Below are 15,502 nucleotides of genomic sequence, written 5' to 3'. Positions count from 1 at the left end.
CGCCAGCAGTGGTGGCTGGGGATACCGGAGGTAAAAAAAAGAAACTCAACAACATTAAATTCTTTCTGACAATGTTGCTCTAGGAAGGCTACTTCCACTTAACAGCATTGGAACATAATTCACAAATCATAAAATTAACCCACTTAAAGTGCGCAATTCGGTGGTTTTTAGTGTATTCACAGAATTGTGCAACCATCACCACATCTAACTTTAGAACATTTTCATCACCCCAAAAAGAAACCTTGTCCACATTCGCAGACACTTGCCGTCCATTCTCCCCCAGCTCTAGACAACGACTGATCTACTTTCTGTCTCTGCAGAATAGATTGCTGTTCTGCACATTTCATGTCAGTGGAATCGTACAATTCGTGGTCTTCTGTGACTGGCTTTTTTCCCTTAGCAAAGTGTTGCCAGAGGTCATCCACATTGTAGTGAGTGTCTGCTTCATTCCTTCCCTCCCCACCCCAGCCCCAGCACTTTATCTAGGTATGCGTTACCTAAAGGAAATGCACAAGTATTGTGTACAGCTCCACAATGTTTTTTTGAAAATATATTTTTATTGATTTCAGAGAAGAAGGGAGAGGGAGAGAGATAGAAACATCAATGATAAGAGAGAATGAGAATCATTGATCGGTTGCCTCCTACATGCCCCCTACTGGCATTTGAGTCTGCAGCCTAGGTATGTCTGGGAATGGAATGGTGACCTCCTGGTTCATAGGTCGATGCTCAACCACTGAACCACACCAGCTGAGCAGTTATTGACCAAAATTTTAAGAGAGCTATCTGGAGTGCTGAAAATATGCTATATCTTGATCTCAGTGGAGGTCAAACAAGTATATACACAGGTAAAACGTTGTGGAGCTGAGCCTGGCTGATGTGGCTCAGTGGTTGAGTGTTGACCTGTGAACCAGGAAGTAAGTCATAGTTGGATTCCCGGGATGTGGGCTCAATCCCTTTTCAGGGCATGCAGGAGGCAGCCGATGAATGATTCTCTCTCATCATTGATGTTTCTCTCCCTCTCTCTTCCTCTCTGAACTCAATAAAAATATTTTTTAAAATTTTTGGCCAAGAGCACATGAGATAAAATTTATGATTTTTTTCAAATTGATTTTGAGAGCGAGTTGCATCCTACAGGCGCCACGCTGGGGATTGAACCCACAACCAGGGTATGTGCCTTGACATCCACTTGTTGTTCCACGTATTTTGTGAATTCATTGCTTGATTCCTGTATGTGCCCTGAGCAGGGATCACCCCTGCAACCTTGGCCTATTGGAGGATACTCTAACCACTGAGCTATCTGGCCAAGGCTAATCTGATTTTTTTGAACTAGTTTTGCATCCCTGGAATAAACTCCTCTTGGTAATCTATAATAATAAAAGCGTAATATACTAATTAGACTGGACATCCTTCCAGACGACCTTCCCGACGAAGCCGGGGCTTCAAGGGAAGCCCGGGTCCCTGGTGCCAGAGGGAAGCACTTTCATGCATCAGGCCTCTAGTAGTATATAACATTTTTTATGTTGTGTCAAATTCTGTTTGCTATATCTTGCTAAGGATTTTGCCTTGATTTTTACTTTGCCCATTACTTGGGTTTTTTGTTGTTGATGATGCATTGTAGGCATTCTACATATATTCTGGATATTAACCCCTTACCAGATATGATTTGCAACAATTTCCCTTTCTGTACATAGTCTTTTCAGTCTGTTAATTGTGTTCTTGGATGCACAAGTTCTAAATGTTGGTGTAACCCAATGTATCTTCCTTTTGTTGCCTGTGCTTTTGAAGAAATTGCCAAGTCGAATGACATAAGCTTTATGTCATGTTTTCTTCTAAGAGTTTTTTAGGTTTAGTCTTGGATCCACGTTGAGTTAATTTTTGTGTATGGTGTAAGGTATGGCTCCAACTTCATACTTTTGTGCGTGGGTATCCGATTTTCCCAACACCATTTGTTGAAAAGACTGCCCTTTCCCCCGTGAATGGCCTTGGCACCTTTGTTGAAAACCATTTGACTGTATATGTTAGGTTTTATTTCTGGGCTCCCTGTTCCTTCATTGCTTTTATGGCTGAACACTATTCCATTGTGTGGTTATACCATTTTTATTTATATTGTATCTTGGTATTTAATCACTGGGCATTGTAACATCTGAGCCCTTCCCTAGGATCCTCCCTTTGATCATCAGAACATCATGCCCTTTGAAAACAGTGTCTATTTTGCTTGCTTACAAAGAAAGCTGGCAGTATATTCCGGGGAAAGGCAAGCGCGGTTGCTGAGCTTTCTCCCTCTGTTACAAACCTCTCAGCAAAACAGAAGTGATTCATTTTGCACTCCCCACTGCTGACCCGCGCAGTAACACCCTCTGTACCTGGAGAATGTGCCCACCCCAACCCATGTGCCAAGTGTCCGTCTGGCACACAGGCTTCATGTTTGTTTCTGGAGAGGAAGGAGAACACCAGCTGACGTTTTTGAGCGCTTCCTGGGTGCTTTTGGCCACACTCGTTATCTCATTATCTCATCTGGTATATTCCTCGCAGCAAGCCCTCCACTTCGGTACTGCTATTCCCTGGGGGGGAAACTGAGGCTCCGAGGAGGTAAGTACCTTGGCCAAGGCCACAAAGGGATTCGCCGCTTCACTGAGGGTCGGAAGCCCCGGCCCTGGCGACCACTGGCCTGGGAGCTGCTGGCAGCGCAGGCTCCTGGGCGCACCTGTGCGCGGCCCCCAATGACTGCTTCCTGTCTGGTCGCAGACTTCAGGAAATAACAGACCCAGAGCTCCAGGTGCAACGCCAGTTCTGAGGCTGGAAAGCTTGAGTGTAGAGAGGAAAAAGTTGGTGCTTTTTTCACTCTCGCTCACCGCCTGACGTCGGAAATTCCGCCCCCGTCTCCGTGGAAACCCGGCGTCCGTAGCCGCAGTCACCAGGGGCGGGGCTCCGAGCTGCGGCTCCGCCCCGAGTTTGCAGCGGCTCCCAGGTGGGGAGCAATCACTGTCACCCCGTAGCCCCTCCGTTCCTCTTCTCGGCTGCCCGCCTTCCCGTCGGCGTTCGTTCCCCAAACCACATCCTGGAGGCGCTCTTCCGCCTGGTCCTCAGCCCGGCGGGCGCACCGGGCGTCGGGGCCTGAGAGCCGCGCGCTGCCTCCCGATCCCCGCGGCTCCCCCCTCGGCGGCGCTGATTGGCCGCTCCCGGGCCTTCCCCTGCGCGGGCTCCACTGCCCAGCGGAAAGTTTTCTGTGTCCGGAGGAAGTTGGACCTTTGGAGACTCGGAGGCAGCCGCTCCCGAGGCTGCGGGGCCCTGCGCGGCCATGGAGATGGAGGCGCCCCCTTTGCGAGAGGAGGAGGAGGAAGAGGAGGAGGAGGACGAGGCTGGCCCCGAGGGGGCTCTGCGCAAGAGCCCCTTCCAGCTGACCGCCGAGGACGTGTATGACATCTCCTACGTGGTGGGCCGCGAGCTGATGGCGCTGGGCAGCGACCCCCGGGTGACACAGCTGCAGTTCAAAATCGTCCGCGTGCTGGAGATGCTGGAGACGCTGGTGAGCGAGGGCAGCCTGGCGGCGGAGGAGCTGAGGATGGAGCGGGACAGCCTCCGGAAGGAGGTGGAGGGGCTGCGGAGAGAGGGCGCGGCGGCCAGCCCCGAGGTGAGTGCGGGAGGCAGGGGCGCGTGGGGCAGTGCCCGCTGGCACGGAGGCCCCTTTCCTCTCTCTCACTCTCTTTTAAAATATACTTTTAAAATTGATTTTAGCGAGGAAGGGAGAGGGAGAGATAGAAACATCAATGATGAGAGCGAATCATTGATTGTCTGCCCCCTGCATGCCCCACACCACCCGGGCTTATGCCCTGACCAGGAATAGTGATCTCCTGGGTCATAGGTCGACGTTCAGCCACTGAGCCACACCGGCGGGGCCTCTTTCCTCTCTTGAATATCCAAGCCTCTTCAAGCAGAGCACTGCGAGCATCCAGCCCACAGCTTGGAAACGCTGCGATTGTAAACACTTATGGAGCAGTTACTAGGCGCTGGGCCCTGCCCTGCGTAGTTCTAAATCAGCGGCCGCTAGCATTTTTGACCATGACCTAGAGCAGTGGTTCTCACGCTCTAGCGGGCATCCCCGTCCCCTGGGTGTTCTTCAAAACACGGACTGCAGGGCCCCAGCCCCGGAGTTTCTGATTCAATAGGTCAGGACTGGGACCTGAGAAGCTTCCAGATATGCAGATGCTATTGGTCCAGACATCACACTTTGAGTGTCTTTGACCCAGATTAAGAAGTAAAGTTTGACTAAAGAGAAATTAGTTTTTGACCACAAAAAAGACCCGTGTGAGAATGTTCAGTAGCTTTATTCGTACTCGTGCCAAACTGGAAAGAATCCAGACGCACCAGAGGAGAGGGTGGGTTTTTAAAGGGTGGTACATCCATGCGATGGAATACTACACAGCTCCGAAAAAGAACAGAGTGCTGATACACACAACTGTGTGGATGACCCTCACAGGTGTTGCATTGAGAGACAGGAGCCAGGCACAAAAGACAGCCTACCATATGTGAGGTTCAGGAACAGGAAGAATAATCTTTACTTACGGAAGACAGATTGGTGCTAACCTAACGCCAGGGAGGGGACAGCGAGAGGGAGCAGGAAGGAAATGCACTGTGGTTATGTGGGCATGTGCATATGGCAAAGATCATCAAGCCATAAACTCAGGAGTAGTATGTGTTACTGTCTGTATGTTATACCTCCATTTTACAGGATTACATTTCAAGAAGCAACATGATGCACGGTCATATTTCCTACTTTATGAGTTTTTAAATTGTTGCAACTCACTAAATTAATATCATACTCAGGACAGAGTCTTCAGCCACAGTTTTAAAAATAAGATCTGCCCTAACTCTCTCGGTTAGTCTTTATACTATATTATACCCATTTTACAGAAATGGAGGCATAGACCAGGCAAATAATTTATTAAGGACTTAGAGCAAGTAGGAGGTGGAGGCAGGCTTTGAGCTCAGAGATGCTGGTTTTAACCACACCATACTAAAACGGGCCTTGGACCTTACGCTGTACCAGCATTTGTTGAGTGACTGCACTGTGCGGGCTCTGGGGCCATGGAAGTAAATCAGAGGAGGGCCTTGTGTTCTGGCGGCTCACAGCTAGTGGGAGGGGTAAGACGCATATTCCTCCAGAACTCGGATCCAAGATTACAGACTGAGGAGCGAGCCCTGGAAGCCCAACGGCCAGGGTCGCTGAAATTCCCAGGGAAGAGTGAAGGTTTCTGGTAGCTCCCCTGCTACACTCGAATTTCACCTACTCCTTAGTCACGGGGGCAATGATATTTGCAGATAAGGCTCTAATATATATATATATTAGTGTGGCTCTTCCACAAAATACCATGTGTGGGCATGCACATACAGTGCGTTTGAAACTTCGTGGTCCATGCGCAAAAGTCGGTATTTTGTGGGAGAGCCACACTCAAGGGGCCAAAGAGCCGCATGTGGCTCGCGAGCCGCAGTTTGCCAACCACTGGGCTAGGGCAAGGCTCTACTTTTGTATCATCCTAGGAGGTGCTTGAATATCATGATGAGCAGCCTGGCTTTTGAGACTCGAGAGCAGTTCAGTGACTCACCCAGCATCACAGCTCATGCCCTGTGCCCTTCTCCCGTCACCTTCAACTCCAGGCACAAGGACACGGAGGAGGCCCCACCAGGGGCCATGGACAGTGTGACTTCCCATAGGGGCACAGCGGACAGGCTTCATCAGCCAGCAGATGAGATGGCACATTTTCATTCCAAACCACAGACTTCAGAACAGGGGGTGGGGAAAAGGCAGAGAGAGTGAATGTTTAGTTCCCTTAGACAGTTCATACAAATAGGCCTTATTTTTTATTTATTCTTCTAAGTTATTATTTTAACTGTGATCATGTACACATAAAATTCACCGCTTTAACCCTTTTAAAAATCAGTAGCATTAAGTGCATTCACATGGTTGTGCAACCATCACCACCATCCTCTCCAGATCTCTTCATCTTGCAAAACTGAAACTCTGTGCTCATGAAACAACAACTCCCCATTTCTCCCTCCCCCCAGCTTTTGGTAACTACTGTTCTACTTTCTACATCTATGAATTTGCCTATTTTAGGTACTTCCTGTAAGTAGACTCTTATAATATTTGTCCTTTTGTGACTGGCTTCTTTCACTTAGCATAATGTCTTTAAGGTTTATCCATGTGTCACAATTTTCTTCCTGTTTTTTAAATCCTCACCGGATGACATGCTGAGAGAGAGAGAGAAACATGGGTGTGAGATTGGTTGCCTCCCATATGCGCCCTGACCTGGGCCGGGGTGCAAGCCTGCAACCAAGGGACATGCCTTTGACCAGAATCAAACCCGGGACCCTTCAGTCCACGGGCCGACGCTCTATCCACTGAGCCAAAGGAGCCCTGGCACTTTTCTTGGAGAATGGTGCTTTCGCTTCTTTACCACCAGCCAAACACTCCCAACAGGCAGCACCTCCTCTCCTTAGGGCCCCGGGAGTAACCAATCCAGAGGACGTTGCTTTCTGGGGTGGACAGCTCATCCTCTTGAGGGAAGCTGCATCAGTGACATCTTTTCTTCCAGGGAAGCCTGGGACCAGGCAAGATGGTGGTTGACCTGAGCGACCCCAACCGGCCGCGCTTCACTCTGCAGGAGCTGAGGGACGTGCTGCAGGAGCGCAACAAGCTCAAGGCGCAGCTGCTGCTGGCGCAGGAGGAGCTGCAGTGCTACAAGAGGTGGGCTCTGCCGCCTGCGAGGGCGCCCTCCAACGTCCCGTATTCGCTCCCATGTCCATTCAGCCAGCTTATCCGAGCCCCATGATGCCCGGCGTGGGGGTGTAGCCATGACCCAAATGGAGCAAGTGCATGCCCCATCTAGGGAGACAGGTAGGCAGCAAGGAAGCCTGAAGTAAGCACTCAGGGTCATGGTCTCAGTGCTCTAAAGAAGATAAAAGCAGGGGGTGTGACCCAGACCCAAGGGCTGAGGGAGTTGGGGGGGAGGGACGTGTTTTATTTATTTGTTTGTTTATTTTTTAAAATATTTTTTTATTGATTTGAGAGGAAGGAAGAGGGAGAGAGATAGAAACATTAATGATGAGAGAGAATCATTGACTGGCTGCCTCCTGCATGTCCCACACTGGGGATCAAGCCCACAACCCAGGCATGTGTGCCCTGACCTGGAAAAGAACCGTGACCTCCTGGTTCATAGGTCAATACTCAACCACAGTGTCACACGGGGGGCAGGGAGGAACTTGTTTTAGATTGAGTAGTTAGGGACAACCCCTCTCAGGTGAAGGGCAGGAAGCAGACAGCCATGTATAGATTCGGTAGGACCAGAATGGAACAAGAAGTTCAGAGAAGTTCAAAGACCGGAGGTGAGCCAAAACCGGTTTGGCTCAGTGGATGGAGCGTCGGCCTGCGGACTGAAGGGTCCCGGGTTCGATTCCGGTCAAGGGCATGTGCCTGGGTTGCGGGCATATCCCCAGTGGGAGATGTGCAGGAGGCAGCTGATCGATGTTTCTCTCTCATCGATGTTTCTGACTCTCTATCTCTTTCCCTTCCTCTCTGTAAAAAATCAATAAAATATATTTAAAAAAAAAAAAAACAAAAAACAAAAAAACAACAAAACAAAGACCGGAGGTGGGAACCAGCGTGGCCAGTTAAAGAGACCCGGCAGGGGGGGCAGGGGGGACCTGAAACGCAGGGGAGGGTGGTCTGGAAGAGACTGGGGCGTGGTGCCTTGTCCGCCACAGGCAAGAGCTCTGACTTTATGGTAAGCAGGGAAGGTTTAATCGAGGGAATGACAAGATCCATTTAAAGGATCAATGAGGTGATTTTGATAACTGAACTATTTGGTTATGAGAGGATATCATTGCCCTTTGGAAGTATACACTGAATTATTTTTTTTCTTTTAAACATATTTTATTGATTTTTTTACAGAGAGGAAGGGAGAGGCATAGAGAGTTAGAAACATTGATGCGAGAGAAACCTTGATCAGCTGCCTCCTGCACGCCTCCTACTGGGGATGTGCCCGCAACGAAGGTACATGCCCTCGACTGGAATCAAACCTGGGACCCTTCAGTCCACAGGCCGACGCTCTATCCACTGAGCCAAACTGGTCAGGGCTACACTGAATTCTTTAGGAATAAAGAAGTAAGATGTCTCCAACTTACTCTCAAGTGGTTCAGAAAGAAAGTAGATGCATGAAGGGTGGGGTAGGTAGGTGAATCGGTGGGTGGATGGAAAGATAAGATAAAATAAGATTTAAAAAGGTAAGATGGGATAAACATAAATAATTGGAGGATCTGGGATAAAGTATTTGGGAAGTCTTTTTTACTAATCTTACAACTTTTCTCTAAGTTTTAAATTATCTAAAAATCCAAAGTTATAAAAGATCACAATAATATGTGAGCGGAGGGACTATAGGACAGTGATGGCGAACCTATGACACACGTGTCAGAGGTGACATGCAAACTCATTTTTTTGGTTGATTTTTCTTTGTTAAATGGCATTTAAATATATAAAATAAACATCAAAAATATAAGTCTGTTTTACTATGGTTGCAAAGATCAAAAAATTTCTATATGTGACACGGCACCAGAGTTAAGTTAGGGTTTTTCAAAATGCTGACACGCCGAGCTCAGAAGGTTCGCCGTCACTGCTCTAGGACAAGGGAAAGAGGAAATAAGGAAATTGTTGACGTATCAGGGTTGGACTTTGCTATACCCACCTGAGCCTCTGTCCCCCAAAATGTTGTCTTTCATGTTGGTGTTTCCTGAAAAGGGGGGCGGGGGCTGTGTGGTTGCATGGCTCTGGGAAACACTGAGGTACACAGGTGGGTTTCTTTAGAGGCAGAAGAGGGTAAGAGCAAGCGAATAAAAACGCAGAACCCGCTCATGGTTAGCAGTGCTTGCCACGGGTCAGCCCTCGGCTGAGAGTGTCCCAGGCATCATTTCATTCAGTGCTCACTGCAGGCCTGTGCGGTCAGGTACCTGCTGGAAGTCCACGGCTGCTGGTGGCAACAGTGAGGCGTCTCCTCAGGCAGCCCGAGCACAGCCTGCACTTTTCATGTCAGGCCACCTTTGGACCCTGCACGTTTGGAAGGCAGGGCGGATCCTGATTCCAGACAAAGCCCCGAGTGATGTTATTCTTTCCGTTCTTTCCTCGAGCATCATGAAGACAGCAGTGGCAAAGCAGAAACGTTCTAGGAAGCCAAATCCAAAAGGGCTGAGTTCTGTCAACAGACGTTTCATTGTCTGCCTTCTGCCGAGGTTGGAACCATGTTCATGGAAAGACCTGTCTTTGTCTCATTTGATAAGTATTTCAGACACAGGTAGTTAAAGCCAGGAGCCGCCAGACTGGCAGCTTGTGAGGGAATAAAGCAACACCCTTTGTTTCCAGTGCTGAATTCCCAGCAAACAACAGGTGTGCCCTTCCCGTCTGGGGCAGGCCGAGACAGCAGGGTTGGCTTGGTCTCTCGCGCTCTCTGTCCTGGAGAAACGAGCCTGTCAACTGAGGTGTTCTCTTAGCAGTGGCATCTGGAGGCCTAAGCTCATACTAACGATTATTATTTTTTTAATATATTTTTATTGATTTCAGAGAGGAAGGGAGAGGGAGACAGAGATAGAAACATCAATGATGAGAGAGAATCATTGATCAGCTGCGTCCTGCACGCCCCCAATGGGGATGGAGCTCACAACCAGGGCATGTGCCCTGATCGGGAATCAAACCCTGACCTCCTAGTCCGTAGGGTGACGCTCAACCACTGAGCCACGCTGGCCAGGCCTATAGATCATTTTAGAATGAAGGCAGCTATGGTAGGCTATTGCCATAGGTGGCCACAACTGTTGTCCCCATCTCGCATGCTTTTTGCCAGGAGACTTTTCCTCTCCTCTCACCAAGCGGTAGAGACTTCCCTCCCCTTGAATCAGGGCGGCCCTGTGACCTGCTCTGGTCAATGTAACGTGCCATTTGGCTTAAGGATCTAAGAGACCGCCAGACTTCCATTTTTTATGCTCTTGGAATGCTGCCTTGAGACCGCCATGCTGCGAAGAAGTGAAGGCAGTCACAAGGAGAGGTCACGTGACGGAGAACCAAGGTGCCCCAGCCGACAGCCCCAGCTGTGCCCAGCCCCCAGCTCATCCACCAATTCATGCGGCTGCTTGAGAGCCACCAGGCCAACCCTAAGCAGGACAGCCATCCTGAGACTCAGAAGCCACCCTGTGGTAAATCTAAGTTTCAGGGCGTCAAATAACAATAGATAGTGGAAAGGGGAATTTTTAGATGATGCCTCTTATGAAATATTAATATTATAATAAAAATGTAATATTATAGTAACTAATAAGAGTCCACTCTTTGCAACGGAGAGAGAAGGGTGGGTCCTGCTTTCCGAAGTTCATATGTAAAGGGTCGTCTCAGTCAGCTCAGGCTGCCGTAACAAAATATCCTAGACTGGGGGCTTCAGCAATAGAAGTGTCTTTTCTCCCGGTTCCGGAGGCTACGAGTCCCAGATCCAGGTGCCAGTATGAGGGTGCTGACATTTCCTGACTCCTTGGCAACTTCCTTCCGGCTGAGTCCTCACAGGGCCTGAGAGAGAGAGAGAGAGAGAGAGAGAGAGAGAGAGAGAGAGAGAGAGAGAGAGAGCAGCCCTCTGGTGTCTCTCCTCACAGTTGATTGGCCCACGTAGCTGGGAAGGATCCTGGAATTGCTCTCAGAAATAAAGAAAAAACTGCAACGAAGGCCTCGGGGTGGGCACCAGGGACTCGGTGCCTCTTTCTCTCCTCTTTGCCTCTCTTTGTTTGTCCTCGCTCTCTTGCATACGGACAGCCCTTCTCTGAATCCTAGGAAGCATGACCCTGGCAGAACAGCCTTCTTCCAACTTCTGCCCATCAAGTCCCTCCTGGGATCACCCGACCCCCATAGCTTCTCAGTCACTATCCACAGCTCTGTACCATCATCCGACTTACTATATATATTTTTTATTTTACTTATTTTTTTACTGACCATTCCCTTCCCCACTGGAATGTAACTTGCATGAGAGAAGATATTTTCTGTTTTGTTCATTGCTGTTCATTGCACCATGGCACGGTACGTCGCTTAATAAATATTTGTTGAATGAGTGCCATGTATTATTGTTTCACTTAACCCCTCAATCCTAGGAGGTAGGCACTTCTGTTATCCTCATTTTACCATTTAGGAAATCAAGGCCTAAGTTAAAGAATTTCCACATGGTCATACTCCTACAAAGTGGAGAAGCTTGAACTGGTAGCCAATGTAATCAGACAAGAGAAGGAAGGAAGAGGTTTCAGCATTGGAAACGTGGAGAGAAGAGTTTCTGACTCCAGAGCTTTCTGTGCTGAAACTATTAATGTAATAATGATTAAGATTCTTCACTTTCAGCCCTAACCGGTTTGGCTCAGTGGATAGAGCATCGGCCTGTGGACTGAAAGGTCCCAGGTTCGATTCCGGTCAAGGGCATGTACCTTGGTTGCGGGCACATCCCCAGTAGGAGGTATGCAGGAGGCAGCTGATTGATGTTTCTCTCTCATCGATGTTTCTAACTCTCTATCCCTCTCCCTTCCTCTCTGTGAAAGATCAATAAAATATATTAAAAAAAAAAAGATTCTTCACTTTCAGGACTGCACAAATAAGAGGTCTGCAATAAAACACCCCATTTGTCTGCCCCCCTTTCTCCAGTGGCCTGATTCCAGCAAGAGAAGGCCCTGAAGGGAGAAGAGGAATGGACTCTATGGTTGCCAGGGCCAGCAACGCCAGCAGAGACAAGGAGGAGAAGACCATCATAAGGAAGCTGTGAGTCACCTTGCTGCCTGCTGCTGCCACTGAATGAGTGGCGGACGGAGTGGTGGCGAAAGGGCGAAGGGAGGCTGGCCGGCTGCCCTGGGTGGGGAGGTGCTACTCTCCCGGTGGTAGTGCTGTAGCCAATAAGAAAATCCAGTTCCAGCCGTAACCTGTTTGGCTCAGGTGATAGAGCGTCGGCCTGCGTACTGACAGGTCCCAGGTTCGATTCCGGTCAAGGGCATGTACCTTGGTTGCGGGCACATCCCCAGTGGGAGATGTGCAGGAGGCGGCTGATTGATGTTTCTCTCTCATCGATGTTTCTAACTTTCTATCTCTCTCCCTTCCTCTCTGTGAAAAATCAATAAAATATATTTAAAAAAATATATATATATCTCTAAAAAAAAAAAAGAAAATCCAGTTCCAGCCCTGGCCAGTGTTCTCAGTGGTTAGAGTGTCAGCCTGAGGACCAAAGGAGCTCAGGTTCGATTCCTGGTCAAGGGCAGGTACCTGGGTGCATCCCTGACACTCCTCGGGGTGCTTGTGGGAGGCAACCAATTGATGCTTCACTCTCTCTTACCTTCCTCTCTCTCAAATCAACAAATGAAATTTAAAAATATATATGAGCCCTTGAAATCTGATGGATATTTTACACTTGCAGCACATTTCAGTAAGACCAGCCATGCGTCAAGGGCTCTTGGGACGTGTAGCTAGTGGCCACCATATCGGGTATCAGGGCTTTAGCCAGGACACGATAAGATCCTTTGTCTTTGACGAAGAACTGAGTTCACATAATTTAAATTTTTTCAATCATGATAAAATATACATAACATAAAATTTATGATTTTAACTGTAAGTGTACACTTTAGTCATAGTAAGTACATTTACATTGTTGTGCAACCATCACCATTATCCATTCCCAGAATTTTTTCATCATCCCATCCTGAAATTCTGGGCTCATTAAACACTAACTTCTCAATTCATCCTTCTTCCAGCCCCTGGCAACCACCATTCTACTTTGTTTTTCTTTTAAAAAATGTTTTTATTGATTTTGAGAGAGAGAGAGAGGACGGGAGAGGGATAGAGAAATAGAAACATCAATGAGAGAAGGAACATCATTGATCAGCTGCCTCCTGCACAGCCTCTGCTGGGGCTCGAGCCTCCAACCAGGCATGTGCCCTGACCGTGTATTAAACAGCTACCTCTTGGTTCCTGGGTTGACACTCAACCACTGAGCCACACTGGCCGGCCAGTCTACTTTCTGACCCTATGAATTTAACTAGCCTAGGCACATCATCTAAGTGGAATCACACAGTATTTGGATTTTTGTCTTAGCTCGGTGGATAGAGCCGAGGGGGAGCCATGGGAGGGCTGAAGCTGGGGAAAGACAGCTCTACATAGTGACAGCTCCCCATTTTATAGATGAGCAAACCGAGGCTCTATGAGGTCAAGTCACAGGTCCGAGGTCACGCAGAAAGTTGCGAGCCCAGGGCCCACTAACCACTGTGCTATACTAACAGATGGATTCTGCCACCCTTTGGTTGCTATGCGTGGATTGTAGGGGGCGACAGGAGGCTGTTGAAGTCTGGACTGGGGGTGGCGAGGGGGGAGGTGAACGTGGTGGGATTAGGGATATATTTGGGGCATGATGACTGATGACTAAGATGTAGCAGATGGGGGTGTGGGGGGGGAGGACTTGAGAACAACTCCCAGGTTCCTGGCTCGAATGACTGGGCAGGATTGATGTCACTTCCTGAGAGAGGGCACTGGGGTGGAGGAGGGGAGGATGGCAGAGCACTAGGGCCTGGATCCAAACCAGCTCAGGGCTCGCACCAGCCATTGCTGGCAGGGCTGACAGCAGCACTCAGGCGGTTCTTCTTTGATAAGAAGCAAGAGCCTAGATCCCATCCTGACTTCTCAGCCTCCCACCCCGCTGCAACCCCCAACCCCGGCGATCTTTGCTTCGTTCTCATAACTGGAAATAGCGCCAAGATTGTACTTTCCAATCAACCCCAGACATCATTGTTCCTTTTCCAAACTTTGCAGGAAAACACTGAAAGTTTGGTATTCAGATAGCTTTGTATGATTTATGTCTTATCTAAGAATTCACATGCTAATCTCTATTTTTTTTTTTTTTTTGGCCAAGATCTGTTTTACAGTTGTAGGTAGCATTGAGAAGCTATTGCTTCCTCTGCAATAAAACCACCTAAAATTAAAAAAAAAAGGCAGAGTCCATCTGTTAGTATAGCGCAGTGGTTAGTGGGCCCTGGGCTCGCAACTTTCTGCGTGACCTCGGACCTGTGACTTGACCTCTTAGAGCCTCGGTTTGCTCATCTATAAAATGGGGATGACCTAGCCGGTTTGGCTCAGTGGATAGAGCATTGGCCTGAGGACTGAAGGGTCGTGGGTTCGATTCCAGTCAAGGGCATATGCCCAGGTTGCGGGCTCGATCCCTAATAGGGAACGTGCAGAGGCAGCCCATCAGTGATTCTCATCATTGATGTTTCTATTTTTGTTGTCTCCCTCTCCCTTCTTCTCTGAAATCAATAAAAAGATATTTTAAAATAAATAAATAAACATAACATGGGGATATTGGTTGTGCTCACCTCCTCAAATTGTTATGAGTGTAAAAAGCTTTTGGATGAAAAGCCCCCAGTCGGAGCCTGTTCATCATGAGCCCTGAGTGCATGTTTGAGTCAAAGGCCTGCTTCCGGGGGTTCAGCAGCGGGTCCTGTGCCCCTGCCTTGTCTGTCTGTTCCCTCTGACCCCTCTCTCCCTCTACCCAGGTTCTCCTTCCGATCTGGGAAGCAGACATAGATCCGAGGCGGCGGTTCTCAGATTCTAGAAGACAACCCACCAGGAAGACTTCCCACCTGCTCAGTGCCACGCGGACCCACTGCACTCGCTCATGTGTTTCCCCTCAACGCCGTCCGAGGAGCGAGGAGGTGAGGTTCTCTCCATCACCGTCTCCCCGGCTGCAGAACTGGACACCCCCGGAGGCTTGGCCAGGGCAGGGCCAGTGGCACCCAGAAATCAAGAAAGCAGAAGGAAAAGAAAAAAAAAAAAAAGCAGAAGGAAAAGAAAAACCAACAGAAAATAAAAAAACGAAAGCAGAAGGAAAGTGCACGGGGGCCACCACCTGCCCACGTCAGCCGTCGAGGGATCTGGGCGCTCTGCCTCTCCGGCCCCACACTTGACTTGCTCTTCACTGTGTGGCAGCCGTAGCAGCCAGGCACCAGCCCAGATGGAGAGGGGAGAAAGCCGGAAAGCGTGGTACCGACCTTCCGGGGCCTTCACTGATATTTAGTGACTATCCGACTTTGCTAACAGGACTTTCGTTACGAGGAGATTTTTGTATTAAATGACTTCCCTTCTTTAAGTATTTTAGAGCTGTCTCTCGGCTTGTGTGACCTTTCAGGTCTCGGTTTCCACGTCTGTAAACTACGTGTGTATGGATAGCTGGTGTATCTCTGGTGCATTGAGTCTAAGTGATGTACCATTATTTTGTGTGTCAGTGTGAGAGAAAAAATGTTACAAATTATAACATTAAGACACGGTTGACTTTCAGGCTCATTCTGATTTCAGAGATGTTAAATGTGAAAAAGATGTACATTTAGGAATTGACGAAATACAGTATATAGACCGTGGGTGCCTGCACTTTGCGAAGAAACTGACAAGCCCGGGGAGCCTGTGTCCTTA

At 48.7% G+C, this 15,502-nt stretch overlaps 1 protein-coding gene across 2 annotated transcripts; it reads left to right on the top strand.

Moving 5' to 3' along the window:
• Positions 1-2,241: 2,241 nt before the first annotated feature.
• On the top strand, positions 2,242-15,450 carry RILPL2 (Rab interacting lysosomal protein like 2). Of its 2 annotated transcripts, none has more exons than XM_081113573.1 (4): positions 2,242-3,631; positions 6,594-6,745; positions 11,705-11,818; positions 14,590-15,450. In XM_081113573.1, the coding sequence occupies exons 1-4, from the start codon at positions 3,299-3,301 to the stop codon at positions 14,618-14,620; spliced, it is 630 nt and encodes a 209-aa protein (XP_080969699.1). In that variant the 5' UTR covers positions 2,242-3,298; the 3' UTR covers positions 14,621-15,450. The 2 variants fall into 2 exon arrangements, with proteins under 2 accessions (XP_080969699.1, XP_080969700.1); XM_081113574.1 differs by having other exon boundaries at positions 2,938-3,526.
• The last annotated feature ends 52 nt before the right edge of the window (positions 15,451-15,502 follow it).

The sequence above is a fragment of the Myotis nattereri genome, assembly GCF_964212035.1.
Source record: "Myotis nattereri genome assembly, chromosome: 19".
NCBI lineage: Eukaryota > Metazoa > Chordata > Mammalia > Chiroptera > Vespertilionidae > Myotis > Myotis nattereri.
The sequence above is the reverse complement of the archived record's forward strand: the minus strand, read 5'-3'. Positions and strand labels throughout refer to the sequence as shown.